The sequence below is a fragment of the Sciurus carolinensis genome, chromosome X, assembly GCF_902686445.1.
Source record: "Sciurus carolinensis chromosome X, mSciCar1.2, whole genome shotgun sequence".
Taxonomy (NCBI): domain Eukaryota; kingdom Metazoa; phylum Chordata; class Mammalia; order Rodentia; family Sciuridae; genus Sciurus; species Sciurus carolinensis.
The window spans coordinates 29,565,647-29,587,026 of record NC_062232.1 but is presented as its reverse complement, the minus strand read 5'-3'; the positions used below and the strand labels follow the sequence as shown (position 1 = coordinate 29,587,026).

At 34.2% G+C, this 21,380-nt stretch overlaps 1 protein-coding gene across 1 annotated transcript in view; it reads right to left on the bottom strand.

Moving 5' to 3' along the window:
• The window catches only part of Cfap47 (cilia and flagella associated protein 47), a 403,733-nt gene extending 382,937 nt beyond the window's left edge, over positions 1-20,796 (bottom strand). The window contains 12 exon segments of the mRNA XM_047535909.1: positions 1,782-1,847; positions 1,850-1,908; positions 4,016-4,031; positions 4,034-4,106; positions 4,108-4,176; positions 4,610-4,695; positions 4,698-4,803; positions 4,805-4,838; positions 6,861-6,985; positions 10,829-10,958; positions 17,803-17,954; positions 20,602-20,796. Of these exon segments, the coding sequence (XP_047391865.1) occupies positions 1,782-1,847; positions 1,850-1,908; positions 4,016-4,031; positions 4,034-4,106; positions 4,108-4,176; positions 4,610-4,695; positions 4,698-4,803; positions 4,805-4,838; positions 6,861-6,985; positions 10,829-10,958; positions 17,803-17,954; positions 20,602-20,796 (1,111 nt within the window).
• Between the last annotated feature and the right edge of the window lie 584 nt (positions 20,797-21,380).

The window sequence follows — 21,380 nt, the reverse complement described above, 5'->3', positions numbered from 1 at the left end:
TAGGTAATGCAGCAATGTTAAGAGATGAAATTATTAGATTATGAGAGTTGAAACCTCATTAGTGGATTAATTCATTTGATGCATAACTAATTTAAATGGACTACCAGATGTACTGGTGATAATTGTAGGCAGGTGGGTCATGGCAGGGAGCATGCCTTTGGGGATTATATCTTGCCCCAGCTTCTCTCTCTCTCCCTGTCTCTCACCTCTGCTTACCCCCTACCCCCTTCCTGGTTCCAATGAACTGATACTTCCTCCACCACACCTTTCTGCCATCATGTTCTGCTTCAACTCAGACCCACAGCAATTTAGCCAGCAGACCATGACCTGAACCTGTAAAACCATGTGCCCAAAATAAACTTTTCCACCTCTAAGTTGCTTTTGTCAGGTATTTTGGTCATGGCCAACAAAAGCAGACTAACACAATACTAGTAGAAAACCTACTAGGCCACTTAAAGTGTTTACAAGTTTAGAATAAAGATGGAGGAAAGATAGGAAACATGAAGAAAGAATAAAAGTGTGTGGTATTCATCTTAGATTGTGAGAAACAATAAATGGAGGAACATAGTAGGAATATGGAATATCTCAAAGAATCCATTTGGTTAGTAGTTATAGTTTTTCTCCAGCACAATCAGCTTCCCACATGCAGATCTGGAGTAGAAAGAAAGTTGAATTTAATAGGATTAGAAAACTTTCACTCATTCGATATGGAGAAAGAACAAAGATTTAAGTGTACATGGAAAACAGTGATTAAAATAATAGGACAATGGAATAAATTGGGCAGAAATAAACATGAAGTTTTTAAGACACAAGAAATAAGATAGAAACTCTGGATTGTAGTCTTTAGTTTTATATACAGCAATATAACTAGAACCCAAAAAACTGTATTTCTTCATTGATGCTCTTACTGACTGATTCTAGATTCTAAATACTAGCATCTACATCACCAGCTATTCAAAGTTAGATTAACCTGCAAACTTCACACAAATATTCTATTATTAGCATCTTTCAATATCACAAACCATGACAAAGTTAATGACAGCAATAAATTTCTGTCCTAGGAGCACAATTAAAACTTGCTCAATATCACTTATTGGTCTGAATATCTTTTGAGTTTTGAATCTCTTAAGTGTCCAGGATGAACCTACCCACCTCTTGGGCATAGTTTATTTTTCTGGATTTGATCCCTAATATGTCTATTTTATCTGATCTGTCTTGCTAAAGTGATTACAAGTCCTGTTCCATCTTTTTCCTTACTACAACCCAATAGTAACTGAGAAATAAAAAGTATAATGTATCTTCACATGTGGCCTACAAAACATATGCCCATATCAGTATCCTATGACAGGGTACAACACCTATTTACTAATCTCTAAGTCTTCTTCTTTGACTGTTACTGTACAGAGTCTAAGAGAGCTGAAGGTCTGGTAGAAATGGAATGGGTCATTGTTCCCATACCAAGCCCTAAGAACAGACCTAGGCATACATACAAAATATAATCAGGTTTTTTAAAAAATTCCTCCAACTCCAGTATCATGTTTATACAATGTCATTTTAAAATTATAAAGTTATCTAAATTCTAACCTAGAAAATTAGTATGTAAACTATTCCAAGGTTGATTTCATTCTTAAAAGATGATATGCTAAAGTCACTTAAATATGCTTGTATTTTTGTTGTCTAATAATTACAAATTTTATCAAAGTGCCTCTACAAATATTGATATCAAAATTTTAAACAATTTTAATTGCTATATTTGATGATTTTGTTAATTTTATACTTACTTGTGATGGTTTTATTGTCATCATCTCTCAAAAATCCATCTTTACTTCCTACAGATTCAAATCTCAAAAGACAGCATAGTCTTGCCTGTGTGAAGGGTCAACATCCTTTTTACCATCAATTACTAGTCTGTAAAAATTACAATCAGTTATTTTTAAAGCAAAGGTGATATACATTACCACCTCTCAAAGAAATATCAACCCAGTCCTTAAATCTATGCAAGCAAATGAAAATTAAGTAATAGAAATATAGCTGTATTCATTTTCCAAAATTACTGAACAGATATAGAGACTTGACAAAAGAAGGCTACAGAGTATAAAGTTTAGAAAAATGAATTCATGCCAACATTTCTAAGACAAGAGTAACTTAAATGCACTAAGTCATCAAGATCTAGCTCAAATGCCACTTTGTCTGTAAAGGATTTTCTTTCCAGGCAAAATTCATTGCTGACCAAGGACTCTGGTCAATTTTCTACAATAGTTCATCTTACCCTTGAGAGTAATTGAAAATTTGTTACTATTTTCTCCCCCAGGTATAATGCATATTGCAAGCCAACTTCTTATTCATGGACAACAAGTAATTTGGAGAAAAAGATTGGTTAAGACTTAAATCTTGTTAAGAGAGAAGAAAGGAAGGGTGGAAGGAAGTGAAATAGGATCAAAGACAGATGGGTTACATCATAGCCTGCTCACTGACTATCTTTATCTGCCTTAACCAGAGGTTAGCTCTTTTGGCAGTTGATACACAAATACACAAACGAAATGACCTGTAAGATGAAGTAGGAATGCAAAATGGGTGTGTTCAAAACAACATATGACTAAGATTTCAAATCATACTCATACCTATGGGTCCATGCCAGATTCTCAAAGTTAACATGCTGCTATGGAATTTAAAAGACTGTGTATTAAACAGAATCTTATAAATTCACCAAAGAAATTTTTCGTATGAAAGTATTCATTGGTAAGGTACTTTTAGATTGGACAAGTGGAACAGTTATTTGATTTATTAGCTTCCTTAAAATTAAAATAACTCAGTCTTCAAAAGGCAACTGAGCCAGGCATAGTGGCACAGGCCTGTAATCCCAGTGACTAGGGAGGCTGAGGCAAGAGGAGTACAAGTTCAAAGCCAGCCTCACCAATCTAGTGAGGCCCTAAGCAACTTAGTGAGTGAGACCCTGTCTCAAAATAAAAAATAAAAAAAGGGCTGGGGATGTGTCTTAGTGGTTAAGTGCCACTGGGTTCAATCCCAGTACCCCCCAAAAAAGGCCATTGATATCACCAAGTGACTCTACTGCAACAAAAAGAAGAGGAAATATCATATTGAACATTATCCTCTCACAAATAAGAATAATCATACTTGCAATAGGATCGGTTATTGACACACACTGCAGCATACCAAGGTGTCACTAGGATTGTTACTATACATTAAAAGTAGCACTTCCAAAAATCTTTCCAGTCTAAATAACAAAACTAAGAACATGAAATAAAAATATATTTTGGTCTAAGTATCAAAAGTATGCATTTGAAAAACAGTTGTGGTTAATCCCAGCAGGTTACTATATGTTTAATACTTATGATACTCAGTCACCAAGGATTCTGTCCTGTCATGAGCACCACATTGTATTTGGAGGCATCTCTACATACTCCTGTACCTGATTACTTCTGCAGGGACAAGTTCTGTACTGCACAAATCAGTTGTGGCTATTTAAAAAAAAAAACACAAACAACCAAACTTGGTACTTCCCACATTTCCACAAGGTCTACAGTGATTTTTAATTTAACATCAAGTATTTAGCACTAAATTCCCAAATATTGGATATTATGTGCATATATACCATAGTGAATTTCACCTTTATGTATATCTATAAATCACCAACAAAAATAAATAAATGAATGAAAAGAAGACCAGTACAGTAAAGGAAGAAGAATAGGGAGAGGAAGAGGGGAGGGAAAGGGGGATACCAGTACTAAAGAACAAATCAAATTCCATGCATGTATGATTTTGTCAAAATGAATATAACTATTAAGTATAACTATAATGCACTAATAAAATAAAAATATTGGAAATAATATTAACCATGCTGGAAATATTTAGAACAATAACAAGAAAAATCTAATTTATGCCTTCAGGCAAGCTTTACTATGACAGTATTAAAATAAATTTGGTTAAAGTGTAGCTAACAATTTCCATTAGTACTTAATAATATTACAATGGAATAAATTTTGGGCTTACTTACTTTGGGCTGAAACAAATGTAATTATAATCTTTTGATAAGGTAGTAAAGTCCCTTCATTGGGGACACAGGAGATAAAATTGGTAATATCTATATTTTTTTATTTTGTTTAAGTAGGTGAGATTATTTAAAGCAACATCTGTACTTTGTTGAATATTTGTACCCTATAATATAAAATCAGAATAAAAGCATTTTAAAGCAAACAACAAACAAAAATATTTTAAGAGGAGCTCATAAAACAATCATTGAAATTTTAGAGAAAATAGAGAATATCCATCTTTAAAGTAACACCTACCTAAATTTGACTAAGTAACACATGATAAAATTTAAAGGATACTGAAAATTTGATGAGAACAAAAATCACCACAATTAGTCACTGATCCATAATACTTAACTATTTTACTTCAGATACACATTATTATAAATGTTAGTTTAATTTACTGAAGTTTTTAAAGCTAACCTAGGACACACATGAAATCACATGCCCATGTTAAAATATATTTAACATAATTAAATAGCTCGTTGGCTATTAGTAGATTCAAATGACCTGTTTTAAATCATAATACCTGCTAAGCCACTGTTGCACCATTTACTTACCACTTCTTCTCCAACAGAATCATCTTGAATTATTGCCACCCAATTTATGGATTCCGGGCTATTATTATATAGATGTGCATGTTCAATTTTGATGTTCCAAAGAAAACAGAACCAAAGTGAATGCATTCCAACTTTTTATCATTGTTCATGTCAAACAATTCAATAATCTGTTCAACTACATGAGCTTTGATACTGAAGAGTATACCCAGGACGTCCTTGCAAACTGACTCTATAGGATAATAAAATATACATATGTATAAATATTTTATTAGATTCTATGTAGTTTTCTTCTAAATATATGGATAAAATTTTACAAAATCATATTACAGTTAAAATTCAATAGCCTAAGATCAATTTATTTCATATACATGCCAAAGGTTAACAGGTCCCACTGTCTGAATCTACACCTTGGAATGGCATATATGCAACCTAGTTAATTGTCTACTAGAAACAACAAAGTTGGAAAGCGAACTCATGAATTGACAACAAAAAGAACTCAATGAACTATCCAATCACTGATTATTTCATTAATACTAGAGTTAGATGATTTATATGATTACCTCTAGCTCTAGAATTCTCAGCTAACTCAATCCACACCTCAAGTCTAACAACCAATCTCATGCATATTCTAACACCTCCATTCTCTACAATATAAAATATCTCAGCACACACAAACTACTTTGCTGAAAAGAATATTGCCCATAAAACCATAAACTTCCCATATTAATTCAGTGATCTTTTATAACTGCATTTCCATATTTATCCTCTTGGGCATAAATGCAAACTTCTCAATCTAGTCCCACCATATAACACAAATAACTGGCTACTCCTCACCTATCACCTAAACTCTTATTTTACATCACAGCTAACAACATTGGGCATTGTTAATCTCATCTATTTACACCTCTATCCTCCCTTAGCTTCCTGGACACCATATTTCCTGGTTTTCCTTCTAACTAACTTATTTCCTACCTTCTCATTCTAAGACTTGGATCCTTTGTAATACAGTCATATTTCTCTCCTACTCTTTCATACTTTACCTTCCTTATAGTTATTCTTAATTCTTTCTCTTTCATCTACCATTTATACATGATGACCCTACACCCAATATATCTAGACTAAATTACATTCTTGGACTCAAGACAAGGGAATGTAATAGGCCTCAATCAGCTCTACCAGGATTCTGAAAAGCAAGTCAATCCCCAAATGTCAAATCTGAACTTAAGATCTTCTCCAACAGACATGTTCCTTCTTTTGTCTTTTCTTTCTACAATCGTCACCAACTCTAGTGAAATTTACCTCCCATAACATATCTCTAATCATCACACTTCTCTCAGTCCTCCCAATTTGTACCTTAGTTCAGGCCTTTCTTTGTCATTTCCCTCTTGCTTTATTATTATATTTCTAGTCAGGACTGAACACTCCACATTTGTATATCCTGATCTGTTTTGCACACTGCTACCTGTATGACCTTTCTAAAATGCAAACTCATCAAGGCATTCCCATTCCTAAAGCCTTCCTGAGGTATCACAGCCTTCACAATAAAACCTATACTCCTATCAGGACTCACATGTTTTTCTCACTCATTTATGACTGTGGTCTTCAGTAAGAAATATATTTACATTGCAATGCAGTAATACACATCCACACACAGTGAAAGATTTATAAAACAACATTTCCCTTGCTATGTAAGATGTATTCTGATATTTTTTACTTCATTCTTTTAAATATTGGTGGTTACCCATTGTACTGTTTGCACATCCCATTAATGAATGCAGACATACTTCACAAAAGTTCTGGCCTTCAAGACACTTTACTGGATCTATGTCATTCTGCTTTTCTGATTTCATTTGGCATCACTTTGCATCTCTATCCCTTTGACTCTGCATTGCCGCAGATCCCACAATATGTAAACTGCCTTTTCACCTCTAGGATTTGAAGTCTGCTACTTGCTCTACCTGAAATGACTTCCCTAATTCACTTCCATCACCAACACTAATCTTGTTAGTGGAGTCCTTCCCTGATCCACTCCACAAAATCTAAAACAGCAGTTCCCGTTTTGTGTACCAATACACTATTCTCTAGTTCTTCCTATTTCTGAGACCCGGGTGGTTGGCAAATAGTAGCACCTCAATGAATGAATGCAGAATAAAAAAAAAGAAGCTAATATACAATCAAAGGTACAACTGAAGGGTAAACAGGAAAGTTATTAAGACCCATATTAAAATTAAGAACCATAATATATACTTACTTTGCCACTTCATTTACAACTCTGGGCTGGTCTGCACAGAAATCAACTTTGACAATCACTGATGACTTAGCCTCCACAATACCACTAGCTGGAGAAATGAGAATGGGTAGTGGCCCTGGTAGTCTGTTTTAAAACACCTAAGGAGAATAAGAGTAATGGTTTACATATGGAACCTTACAATGATTCATTCACAGTCTTAGTAGGGGACGGATATTACAGACAAGATAGTCTAGTGTTGACCAAAAATAACAGCTTTAGTTGTAACTCCAGATGCCAGGGTAAGCCAACAAACATGAGCACTGTGTTAGGACTCAAGTCTTATAAATAGCTGAACTATATTATCCACTTATGTTTATACATTTATACTAAGAACTTTTCTATGATATAGGTTCAATCATTTATCTTCATTTTACAAATATAAAAATAGACACTCAGAATGTTGAGTTACTTCTTCCAAAGTGCAACAGCTGGTGTGGAAGATTAGATTCTTGACTCCCAATTTTTCACCCTTCTCTGCATTCAAACCCATATACAATGTATGTTTTCCTATCTCCTGACACTGGATTTCTCTATGTGATTTGCTTTGCCAATAATATATGAATGGAATTAATAGCATGTGTTTCAGTCAGATTTTTCACTGCTGGGACTAAAAAAACCTGACCAGAACAATTTTAGGGAGGAAAAGTTTATAAGAGGGCTCACAGTGTCAGAGGTCTCAATCCATAGACAGCAGGCTCCATTCCTCAAGGCTCGAGGTGAGGCCTTGGCAGCAGAATGTACATGTATGTACTCCAAAGCCACGCCCCAATTCCCAGGTACTCCAGCCACACCCCACCTGCCTTCAATTACCACTCAATTAATCCCATCAGGTGACTAATGCACTGGTTGGGTTAAAGCTTTCACAACCCAATCATTTCTCCTCCAAGTCTTCTTGCATGTCTCACACATGAGCTTTTGGGGGACACCTCACATCCAAACCATAACAGCATGCCAGTTTCCAATCCATATGTATTTCCTATGTATTTCCCATGATAGGGATTTGAGAAATGTTTTGCCTGAGTACTTGCTATCCCTTTGGCCTATGCCCTAGAATATGAAAATGTGGAGCAGATCCACCCAGCTGACCCACAGACTTTCAGTGAGAACAGAACAGCTCAGTTTCCTTGGCTTGAAGCAGAGCACCCAGCTGAGCTAGATCTGTCAAGTTCCAGTCAACCTGCATCAATAATAAAATGCATACCATACTCTCTGGCATACATTGTGTTCAGTAAACATTAGCTATTAATGTTATAATTCTTTTTCTACTACCTCTACCTCTCTTTATTTCTCTTTTGTAAACTGCTGTTCCTTTTTTTTTTGTACATTAAATGTGAGGATTCCTTAGGGTTTGCCACACTTTAGCAACTGCTATACATTATTACGCTATAAAATATATTCATATAATTGAGGATGTTCAGTTTAAAGCATGCTAAAATAATATTTTTCAACTTTCAAAGATAAAAACTGAAAGACAATAGAAATATTATCCATATGATAAAATCATAAAAGGGAACATGGAGTTCACCAACTTGTAGTGCAGTAATATTAGAGACACCTTAAATAATGAACCACATCTTTTCAGAAAGAAAAGGTGAACACAACTTTGAAGTCAGGAGGAAAGTTAGGAGTCATTTTTATAAAGGGAAAGGAAAAAAATGTATTCAACCATTTTTTTTTTTGGTTAAATCCCTGGATGGTTATCCATAATGGGCTATCAAAATAAACCATAAGAAATTGTTACATGGATAAGCTTTGGGGTCTACAAAACCAAAGATATCTCCAGCAACACTACCAGAAAGAGAAAAACAAAGTTGTAAAAATCATAAAACTTCTGTGTTTTTTCAATGTCTTCTTAAGTATAGATATAAGTCTGTAAGCATTTTAACTTTGACTCTAAAACTATAAAATATTTGTCATGTGAAATACTTTTTAAAATTTTATTAAAATAATCTTTGGTAGTGGAATCTATTTTCTGCAGAAGTGTTTTTCTTAATGAATATACATTGCTATTATCATTAATTTGTATACGTACTCATAGAAAATAAGGACTTTATGACACTTCAGAGGAACTCACTATTGTGAATATAATACATAATATCAATTTTGGTAATGGTGGAAAAATAATATGAATCAAATCCAAGAGTGAGGGACAAAGTCATAAGAAAATCTGATTCACTGATAACAATTTGTTTCAGTTTATAAGTTAATAGTTATCATTTTGCAATACTCAATTATATACCTAGACAAGTTAGTACAAAACATTACATATAAAATTTTAATACAATACTAAAAGCCACTTGGGATTATTTTCCAAAAATATGTGGACCCAGGTCTGTAGCTTAATTTTATTTTATTTCACTTAGTTAAATCACATGAAATATTCAACTAAAACTAAATCCATAGTTCTCTTGTACCAAGGGCTTTCAGTTGTAATAAAACTACTTAATTTGGTGAGATTTTAGAATAAAAAGGATATATTATTGTGATTTAATCTCTGAAGAATTATGAATGAACAATAGTAAAGAGAAATTTTGAACAGTAAAATAATACAAATAAAAATTTCTCAGTTGTATATCACTGCTCTAAAGTATAATCACAGTCTACAGGACCATACAGTCTATAAACACTTTCAATGAGTCTATCCTTCACAATGCAGTAATGCTACAAATGAGCCTAATATTTCACCAACTCACAGGCAGTGGACATTCAATCATTTAAAAATCAAAACATTGTAAGTATAATGAGCAATATTCAATGAAGAACAGTTATCAGTTTTTTTTTTCATACCCTAGGAAAAAATCAGTAATGTGATAGATCATCTTTGTCTTAATCATTCCCAATGATCAATTAGGCAGCCCCAGATAACTACCACAGTTAGTAGGAAAGAGTTTGGATTTAAGATCTGGTTTATGTATTCCATAGCAATCTCAGAAAGATCCTCTCCTGTCTAGTGACAAAAGAGGATAAATACTTACTGAATGCCTACGATAAGCCAGACACCATGCCACCATTTTAAGGTATATATAATTAACAATCATACATTATATTAATCTCAGTTGATAAAGAATCTAAAGTTCAATAAAAAAATTTTGCCCCCGAGATCACACAGATAGTAAGGCACTGTGCCCTAATTCTGTCATTGGATGGTGCTAAAGACAAAGTCACCTCTATGACACCTTCTTCCCTCCTTTTCTCAGGGTGTAGTGGCACCCCCACTTCTCCAGCAAAAATCTGAATTAAGCTTCTCCAGAGACTCTCACCATAATTGTTCCTAGACTATCAGCATGAATTTCTGCAAATGAGTTCAAATGTGGTTAGGTTTCCTATTTCCTATTGCTCTGTCTTGCAATAACTAAATTTGCCTGGGGGCATCATGACGTTACTTCTGCTTTTGTGGTAAAGTGTCTAAAAGTTTCTGAATAATCAAAAAATTAGACACGAGGCACTGTCTGTGAACTCAAAGGGGAAAAATAAAACTACTTTTATGTAGACTTCTGCAAATTTTAAGCCTCTAAGTCCCCCTCCTCCGCTCTTGCACACTGGGTATAGAGATCTAAATATTTCTGGACTCGGGGTTCAGAGGGAAGAATTGATTTAGGTGAAAGCCCCACTCTGGACAGGCTGCAGCCAATAAACCTGCTTCCTGTGTCCAGCCTCATCTGACCTATATCAAGGGAGGTCACCAATCATCCGAGAGTCAGTCTGTATTAATCAGTATCATAAGAAGGCAGGTTCATTTTTCCTGAATTATTGCATTATCTGCCCTTTACAGTCATACTATTTAAGGGCTTCTGGTTTGATCTATTTCAAATAAAATATATTTGATGATTTGAAGGCATATTTTTTGATGATTCAGAGAATCTATTAATAAAACAAGGGATACATTTAAAATAATTCCAATACTTCTAAAATTGTAAATGAATTTATATGACAAAGTATTTACCTGGAGCTTTGCCATGGTTAATAATTCTGGTCTCTTTACAATACACTTTACTATTGGCAACTAATGTGCCAAAATCAACTAATGATGCAATTTCCAATTCACAGGATGGAATCAGCCTAAGGAAAGAGAACAGAGGACTACCTAATTAATTTTAACCATCATACAAATTCATAGTTAAATTCATAAGGAGACAAACATAGACACTTTCACCTCCTAAAAACACATTTTGGTTTCCTTATAGGTCTACAGGTAGCAAGCATAGTTGTCAGCAAAAGAAATTAAGAAATAAAGATGTGAAAACAAGAGAATGAGATACATTTTTTAATAAAATTTAGATTTTATGCATCTAAAGTGCATGGTATACCCTCTTAAATACTCACCTTGAGAAGCTACCCCTTAACATTTGCATTTCTCAAAACATATTCGGAATTCATTTTGGGAATTTCCACTTAAGTAGATAATACATTCATTTGACCCTCCTCAGAAAAGTTGGAATTGACCTTAATAAAATAGTTTGAATGACACAAAATATGATGAAGTAAGAGAAGGTCATGGGGCTGGGGCTGGGGTTCACTGGCAGAGCGCTTGCCTGGCATATATGAGGCACTGGGTTCAATCCTTAGCACCACATAAAAAAATTGTTTTAAAATAAATAAATAAAATAAAGGCATGATGTCCATCTACAACTACAAATTTTTTTTAAAAAAAAAAGGTTGTGGGCTGGGGAGATAGCTCGGTTGGTAGAGTGCTTGCCTTGCAAGCACAAGGCCCTAGGTTCAATGCCCAGCACCGCAAAAAAAATAAAAATAAATAAATAAATAAAAATAAAAAAAGGCCGTGATACTACAACATATCATTAAAGATATAAAAGAGATCTAAGTACAAAATGATACTAATGACTTTTCACATATGCCTCTAAAGTTCACTGTATCACACCTGTTACATGTGTTTCCATATGTGAATAAATTGTCCTACATGCGCATTTCCTAAGTATACATTTATTTTATAGCTGGATAGTGATTTATGGTTTACAAAGTACCCTTAAGTATATTACCCTGTTTGGTACTAATAAAAATTCCCCAAAGTCAGGAAATATTACAATCACTCCTATATCGCAAAAAGCCAAAGACTCATGACTTTCCTAAGTAATTATCTGGAAATAAATTAGCCTAATTAGAATTTATTTTGTTAGGTTTCAAGTACATTTTGCTTACAAATCTAACAATGACAATAATAATACCAATAATAATTATAGTAAAAACAGATCTGTATTGATTTCTTAGGTTATGTGTAATAACCATGCATTAAGTCATAGCAGGATTAATCTACTAGGAAAACATGATCATAAATATGTACACATTAAACAAGAGAACCTCAAAATATACTCAAAAATTTTGACAAAGTTGGAAGGAAAAAAACAAAAACAATAATAGTTGGAGATATCAAAATTCTCATCTAAAGGCTCCCTTTGATTTGGACCCACTAACCCAAAAGTCAAAGACTGTCAGAAAAAACAAGTACCTGATAATATTTAATTTACATATACAAAACAATCTGCCTAAGAAAATAAGACATTTTTCTCAAACACTTATGGAATATTCACCAAGATAGACTGTATTCTGAACCACAAAAGTGGATAAATTTAAGGTATTTTAATTCATGTACAATGTTTTAGCTAACCTTAACAGAATCAAAGTATAGATCAATAAAAGGAAAACAACAGGAAACTCGTTAAATGTGCAGAAATTAGCACACTTATAAATAATTCATGAGTCAAAGAAGTTCCATATCTAAAAAATATGTACGAGTGAACAAAAACAAAACCGTTATATAAAAACATGGGAGAAAACTAAAAGAATGCTGCAGAGCTTGGTGGCACATGCCTGTATTCTCAGCAGCTGGGGAGGCTGAGGCAGGAAGTTCACAAGTTCAAAGCCAGCCTCAGCAACTTAGCAAGGCTCTAAGCAACTTAGCAAGACCCTGTTTCTAATAAAATATAAAAAGGGCTGGGATGTGGTTCAGTGGTTAAGAACCCCTGATTTCAATCCCTGATACTAAAAAAATATATATAAGGTGGGGTGGGCGGGTGTTTCAAATCAATGATCTAATTTCCAACATCAAGAAACTAGAAAAAGACAATAACATAAACTCAAATCAAGAGAGGGAAATAAACAATAGGGAGCAGCAGTCAATGGTATTTAAAATAAAATAATAAAGTCAATAAGAATAAAGATTTAAAAAAAAAATCAATAGTGGTTGATAAACCCCTAGCAATACTCAAAAATAAATAAATAAAAGGACAAATCACTGACATCAGGAATAACAAAGGAACTATCGCTATGATGCTATAGCCATTTAAAAGAATGAGGAAAAATTACTAGAAACTTCATATACTTGACAACTTAAAACTGTAAGAATTCCTTGAAAATCACAAATTATAATGACTCAACCAAGATGAAACAAGCAATATGAACAGCCCACTAAGCATCAAAAATCTGACTCATGATTTATAACATCCTTGGAGAGAAATCTCCAGGCCCAGACAATTTCACCAGCAAATTTCGCCCTTTAAAGAATATAGTATCAATATTAAAGAAGCTATTCCAGAAAATAAGAGGGAATATTTTTTAATTCATTTTATGAGACTAGTACTACCCTTACACCAAAGACAGACAAGGCAATACAAAACAAACAAAAATAAATAAAACAAACTATACACCAATAGCTCTCATGAATTGGGACGCAGCAATCTCAAATATAACATTAGCAAATCAAATTCTAGCATACAGGAAAACTATGATACTGCATAACCAAGAGGAATTCATCCCATGTATACAAGGACAAGTCTAGTTCAACATTCAAAAACTAATGTGACCCACAATATAATAAGTTACAAAAATATCATGATCACCTGGGCACAGTAGCTCACCCTGTAATCCTAGCAACTAGAGAGGCTGAGGCAGGAGGATCGTGAGTTCAAAGCCAGCCTCAGCAACTTAGAGAGACCCTAAGCAACTTAGAGAGATCCTGTCTCTAAATAAAATATTAAAAGGGCTAGGAATGTGGCTCACTGGTTAAGTACCCCTGGGTTCCAGCCTCGGTACAAAAAAAAAAAAAAAAAAAAAACCGTAATCATAAGAATTTGATAAAATTCCACATTTCTTCATGATAAAAGCTCTTGAACAGTTAAAATAGATGGGACAGAAGGTAACAAGGAATCTAAAAACACAAACACAAAAATCTAGAAATTGAGTTCAGCAAGGTGAGATGAAAAATATCATAAAAATAAATCATATTTACATACTATCAAGGAAAATGTTCAGACCAAAATTAAAAATTCAATGTCAGCTGGGCACAGTGGCACACACCTGTAATCCCAGTGGCCCTGGAGGCTGAGGCAAAAGGATTGCGAGTTCAAAGCCAGCTGCAGCAAAAGCAAGGCGCTAAGCAACTCAGTGAAACCCTGTCTCTAAATAAAATACAAAATAGGGCTGGGGATGTGGCTTAGTGGTTGAGTGCCCCTGAGTTCAATCCCCAGTACCCCCCCACCAAAAAAAAGAAAGAAAAAAAATTCAGTCATTTACAGTCACTTCACTCCAAAAAATGAAATACCTAGATGCACACTTGAAGATACACATGCAGGATTTTTGTATTGAAAAATGACAAAATGCTGGTAAAAGACATCAAAGACCCAAATAAATGGAAAGGCAGCATGTTCATAAATTGGGAAATTTACATAATAAAGATGTCAATTCTCAAATTGATCTACATGGTAAACTCAATTCTTATCAAAACCTCAACACGTTTTTTTTGTGGGCTCAGAAAACTTATTCCAAAATTCATATGGAAAGGCTGAGACATGAAAATAGCTAAAATAATCTTAACAAAACAGTAAAGTGTGAAGAACTGCTTTGCTACATTTTAAGAAACACTATATAGTAAACACTATATAGTAAATTAAGATAGCATGATGTCAGTAAAGGAATTGACACACAGAGCAGTAGAACAAAATACAGAACTCAGAAATAAACCGACACTAATATGCTCAACTGATTGTGTGTGTGTGAATGTGTGTGTGGTACTGAGGATTGAACATGAGTATGCTAGGCAATCACTGTACTGAGAAATGCTCCTAGCTCCTAAACTGAGATTTTTTCCAAAGATTCACAATCAATTCAATGGAAAAGGTTAGCTTTTTCAACAATGGGGGTCAAAGCAATTGGATATCTATTGGGAAAAAAGAAACCTTGACATAAACTTCACATTTCATATAAAAATTAACTCCTAAGGTATCACTGATCTAACTATAAAATAAAAATAAAAAATAGCAGAAAATCTTCATGATCAAGGCTTTGGCAAAGAGATCTTAGCCTTGACACTAAAAGCATGAACCATTAAAACATTGATAAATTGAAATAAAAATTTAAGAAGAAAAAAAATTACTGTACAAAATTTTCTGTTGAAAAGATAAAAAGTCAAATCATAGACTGAGAAAATATTTTCAAGTCAGATATCCATCAAAAAACTTGTATCCATAATACAAAGAAATTACAAAACTTAATAAAACAAATAATATAATTAGAAAATGAGCAGAACACATTTATAAAACTTCACTAGAGAAGATATTCAGATGACAGAAAAACACATGAAAATATGTTCAACATTATTAGTCATCAAAGAAATGCAAATTAAAGCTACAATGAGATTCCACTAGCTGCCAAAATGGCTAAAATTTAAAACTAGTGACAAAGAAATACTGGAAAGAATGTGAGAAAAGTGTATCACTCATACACTGCTCATTGGAATGCAAAATGGTACAGCCACTAAGGGAAGCAATTTGGGATTTTTCTACTAAACTAAATATGCAATTATCATATGACCTAGCAATTGCACTAATGGGCATTTATCCAGAGAAATGAAAACTTATGTTCACATAAACTTGTACAAGAATATTAAAGCTGTGTACTGGTAATAACTAAAAACTGTCATATTAGTCTCTATTCTTTAAAAAATAATGGTTAAAAAAAAACTTTGTCGAACTAAAAAAGTTCCTTTTCCTCAGAAATGTCATAACAAATAGTATATCACATTAAATATTTTCATGAAAATGGCAAAAGATAAATGATCAACGGTTAAGCAAACCACACGATATACCTACCATACCATGGAATACTACTTAGTACTAAAAGGAACAAAATATATAGTCAAAAACATGACTGAATCTCCAGAGAGATTGCTGAATAAAAAAAAAAAAGCCAACCCTAAAGGTATTATGCTACATGATTTAATTTATATAAGCTATTTGAGGGAACAAATTTTAGAAATGGAAGATTACAGTTTCCACAGTTTAGGGATGGAGAGTGTGAGGCAAAAGTGAGGTAGGTGGAGGTATAATAAAACAACAGGAGAGATCCTTGTGGTATTAGAACCCTCTCAGTTGACTGGTGGTGGATACACAAATCTACATAGATGATAAAATTGTTCAGCACTTAATAATACAGACACAAACAGACATGCACAGGAGTTCAAGCAAGCTATGGCAATCTTAATAAGATAGATCATATCCATGTCCATCTCTCCATCATGGTATTATCCTATACTTTTGCAAAATGTTACAATTGGGGCAAACTGGAAAAAGTGCACAAGGACTGTTTTACTTCATACGATTGCATATGAATTTTCAATCATCTGAATTAAAAATATATACAACAGCAACTCTGTGACACACAAACACACACACACACACACCCCTTCCTTCAGTCTTGTCCCACACATAAAGAGGGTAATGGATAATGTTGTGCTTATACTACAACTTTGGTGAGAAATGGACTCTGATGAGAGAGTGTATACATTGTGTGAACAAGATAAAATCTTTTCAAGACAAAAGGCATCCTCAACCCTTCTCTACATACACAGAACAAGCAAGCAAATCTAAGTGACACTGTCATGGTTATGCCAAAATAAAAAATGCACTAAAAATTGCCCTACTTAAAAATTAAAAGTAACATAATACGTGTGATAATTAATAGCTTTCCTACTATGTGTCAACTATTTGATTCCTAGGTAGAATGGGATGGTGTGATAAATCAGAACTTCTCAATAACATGGAGAACCAAAATAATTGCAAATCTAAATTTAGTTTATATTAATGAAAAAATATAAGGGAAATTATTAAGAAGCATATACCTAATACTATATAACAATAAATATTCCAATATTAAATCTTTATGTGGTACATAAACATAGACAAAAGAATAATACCTATAGAACTACATTTTGCTGAGGAAAAGGAGGATCATGCCTGTATATGCATACATATATATGTATATATATATATATATATGTATGTATATGTATATATGTGTGTGTATGAATAAAATTTTTAAAATTTTAACAATAATTTTTATGGGTAATTTAACAATAAACCAAAATAGGCTTTTTTATTTTAGACCAGGAATTGAATCCAGGGACACTTAACCACTGAGCCACATCCCCAGCCCTTTGTATTTTTTATTTTAAAACAGGGTCTCACTAAGTTCTTAGGGTCAAAATATCCTTTTCAAGTATAAAAAGAGAAAGGAATCTTTATTCATCCTTATCAAATGAATAATGTATATCAAAATTAATCTCAAAGTCAGTTATTTGTTTTAAACCCATTATATTCATCCATTTTTCAACCAATCTCAAAAGAGCAACATTTTGATTTTTAAGCCAAAATCTACCCTATTGAAAATTAAGTGACGTGAATATGACAATAGTGTAAAATTGAATTAAATATGAACATGAACTTGCAAAAATCTAATAATACAATGAATTATTTGATGCTTGTAATATATTTAAATAAAAATACTAGGGAATGCTATAAACACTAAAATTATCTAAAAATTTGTCCTTCAAGTTCAGCTGTATGGAAACAATAGATATAAGTCAGAGAAAATACAGAATATGAAGATTACATACCCTATTAGAGGAATTTCTATTATTTTACTTCCTATTGAAATAAGTAGGTGGTCAAATATGTCTTCATCTTTATCAGGATGATATTCCACCATGGCTGTCATCTGAAGACCAGAAGCAAGTGCCTTATCCAGATTGGTCAATATCAGTTTGAACTTCCGTGGGAAAAAAAGAATCAAATTATACATCTTTACATGTGTGTACATATATATGTTGCTGGAAATCAAACTCAAGAGCCTTGCACCTGCTTGGCAAACACTCTACCAATGAACCACATTTACTACTGAGCTGTATCTCCAGCCCCCAAATTATACACCTTAACTCCTTAAAATAAAATAATGTGAGCAAATGTAGTTAGGAGTGTATGTTATTAACCAAACATAGTCTTTATTCCTGCCCTAAAAGCAAAAATCCTTCCATTTAAATTTTATTTTAATTGACAAAAAATAACTATATATACTTATGTGGTAGAATGTGATGTTCTCATACACGTATACATTGTGGAATGAGCAAATAAGGCTAATTAACATGCATCACCTCATAGACTGGTCATTTTTGTGATGAGAACATTCATAATCCTCTCTTAGCGATTTAAAAATAGACATTAACTGTAGTCACTTAGTTGTGAAGGGGATCACCAGAACTTATTCCTGCATGCATATATACATACACATGAAGTATGTATGTGTACATACACAGGAAGTATGCAATATTCATATACTCTCTGCATGGAGACCTGGGTTTCATAACTTGGAGGAAACAGAAAGAAATAATAGACCAAAAAAGAAAAACATTTTTGTTCTACTTAAACTTTTCTAGCTTCAGGAAAATATGAAGGTTGAAAGAAGAGAACTGATAACTGTTGATCACTTATGATGTATCAAGCAATTATACATCTATTATCTCAATACACTGCTGAAGTCCTATGAGGCTGATATTAAGACTCTCAGAAGATAGATGACTCTTATTGTAGAGTGATACCAATATTTAAAGTCACTCAGAGGTGAAGATGCCAAAACAACAAATCTACCTGACTATAAAACTTAGTATCTTCCTCCTCCACCCTTGATCAGTAACAATATAGATCCTGTTGAAATTAATTATTCTAATGTCAGATGCTTTGCATCCTACTCTTAGCAGTTTATGAGTCAACCACTTAGGCAAAACTAATGTTTACCAAGAGTCACTGAGACACAAGTCCAAAGTAGTTAGTAAATGAAATACGTATTCAGTAGGATAGAAATAATTTGGGAAGATATGAAAAGATTTCTTAGAGAAAATGAGACCTCACATTGACCTTAAAAGGTAGATGAGATTTGGGAAGGGAGGGGCTCTTGAAGATGAAGGGAATGAAAATGTTGAGTGAAAAGAAAAGGAAGTTTGAGCCATAGGAGAGAGGGAGAAATTACAAATAAGACTACCTTAACCAAACCAGAGGCTACACAAATCAGCAAAGCACTATTAAATGGATAATGGAAAACTATCCATTTAATGGTATTGAAAATCAAGCACAGAACTATCAACTCTATGTCCCTGGAAAATAAGAACTGTGTATTCTTTTTCTACCAGCAACCTACAAATAGATGATGAATGACATTGCATATGGTGCATAGTGTGTACTCCATATATAGATATTCAGATATCTAACAAATCAGCTCCATGGGGTGATTACTCCAGGTACTGTATGTAGGGAAGGGGCACTAGCGACCTTCTAGTGTGCTAGATACATTTAATGACTTGATACAGGTGGTGACTTCATAAGTATACACATTACACATTAATCCATCAAGCTTTACTTTGAGATTTGTGCATATCCGCATAAACAGTACATTATTTTTTTGAAGAGTAGAAAATAGAACATGAAAATTCTTTTTCTTATTGCTCTCCTAGCCATTAACAGGTTTTCACACACACACACACACACACACACACACACACACACATATATATATATATATACTAACAAATATATGTAACTTTAACTTAATAATTATAGACATATTTTACACATTCAGATGCATTCATTGTGATTTACCACTAGGAATATCTTCTGAAAAATTCCGGTTATTTGTTGTTTACATATCAAAACTTACCACATTTCCTATATCAAAAGTCTTGTGAACTAATAGTCATCCATTCACTTATGTGATCTAAAATAACAGTAAGACAGAGATGAAACTTTGTCCACTTTGAAGTTAGAAGTCAGAGACAGTCTCCCAGAACACTGGTATTGATGATGGATAGACCTGTACTAAAATGTTCCCATTAGTTTCTAGGTCCTAAGACAGCAGGATTTTGTCCAATCAGTATTCCTCACATCTATTGCCTGTTACATACTATGTGCTCAACAAACATTTGTTAATATGTGAAATTTAAAAAAAAATGCTTTCTTCTAATTCCATAGTTCTGGAGAATCAGGTACTTCATGACTCAAAGAGTTGTTAATAGAGAATTTTATTCTCATGGTGTTTAACACAACTACAATAGAATCATGAAGCCAAGGCGCACAGATTTGGGGTTCGTACTAGTCACAGAACCTCTTCCCTTCTTTCCAAACTCAGGATGAAGAAGTAGATTTAGATCAGCTTTTCCCCACCCTCCCTCCCCGTATCCCAGCTTCAAGCAAAGGGGGAGGGGCAGCAGCACATACATACACTGCTAAACCACCGAACCTCTGGAATTCAATCCTACCCCCACCTCCACAGGATCCCCCTGTGGCAAAGGGAGGTGTTCAGGTGAGAAGGCATTCTGTGAGTCCCCGCCCTCCAGAGGTCCTGGTTCCAGCACCCCTCAGTGTGTCACCTGTGGCTTAATTGGCTCCTGAAACCGTATCTTCCGGTTCCAACGGCCGAGATTATGTACAGTAAGTGGGAGGCGGTACACTCTCCCAGCCACCGTGTTTAGGAACTTCAGCTCCGACGGGGACACCCGCAGCTGAATGTCCCTCTTCTGGCTGACTGTGTCCCAGGGGAGGAGAGAGGACCTCTCAGTGTCCATGGCTGCCTTCTCGGTAGTGGACAAATAGTTGTGAACTTGGCCGGCCCGGGACAAACTTGGTCTAGTTACTAGGCGACTGTCGCTAGGCAACCATTGGACTCTGCGCTTGCGCTTGAGCTCGCGCAGGCGCATTAAGCCTGCCTCCATTGTCTACGCGCAAGCCGCGTGAATTGGCAACTGAAATGGAAGCCCCTGGTGCCTGGCAAAAGAATCCGGGGTGGCAGGTGTCACCAGACAACTGGAAAACATATTACGACAGCCCCAAACCCAGAAGCAGTTCACTTATTTGTCGTGGTTTTGCAGTTTTATGATGTCATTTGGTGTAGTGGGCATTTTTCTGGACCTTTCTTAAGACCAAGCTTTTAAGATCAATGAAAGTAATTTACCCATGGGGTACATTAAGGCAAGAAGATGTAACAAAAACAGAGGATTTCAGTGAAAACAGTCAGGGTCCCTAAATGTTCTGCTCAGTGGCCAGCATTTCTCAGTGTTGATTACAGTACCAGAATATTGGATTGATATGAAAACCAATCAATAGGGATGGGTAAAATAATTTAGTCTATCCATGATTGATATTTATGTGT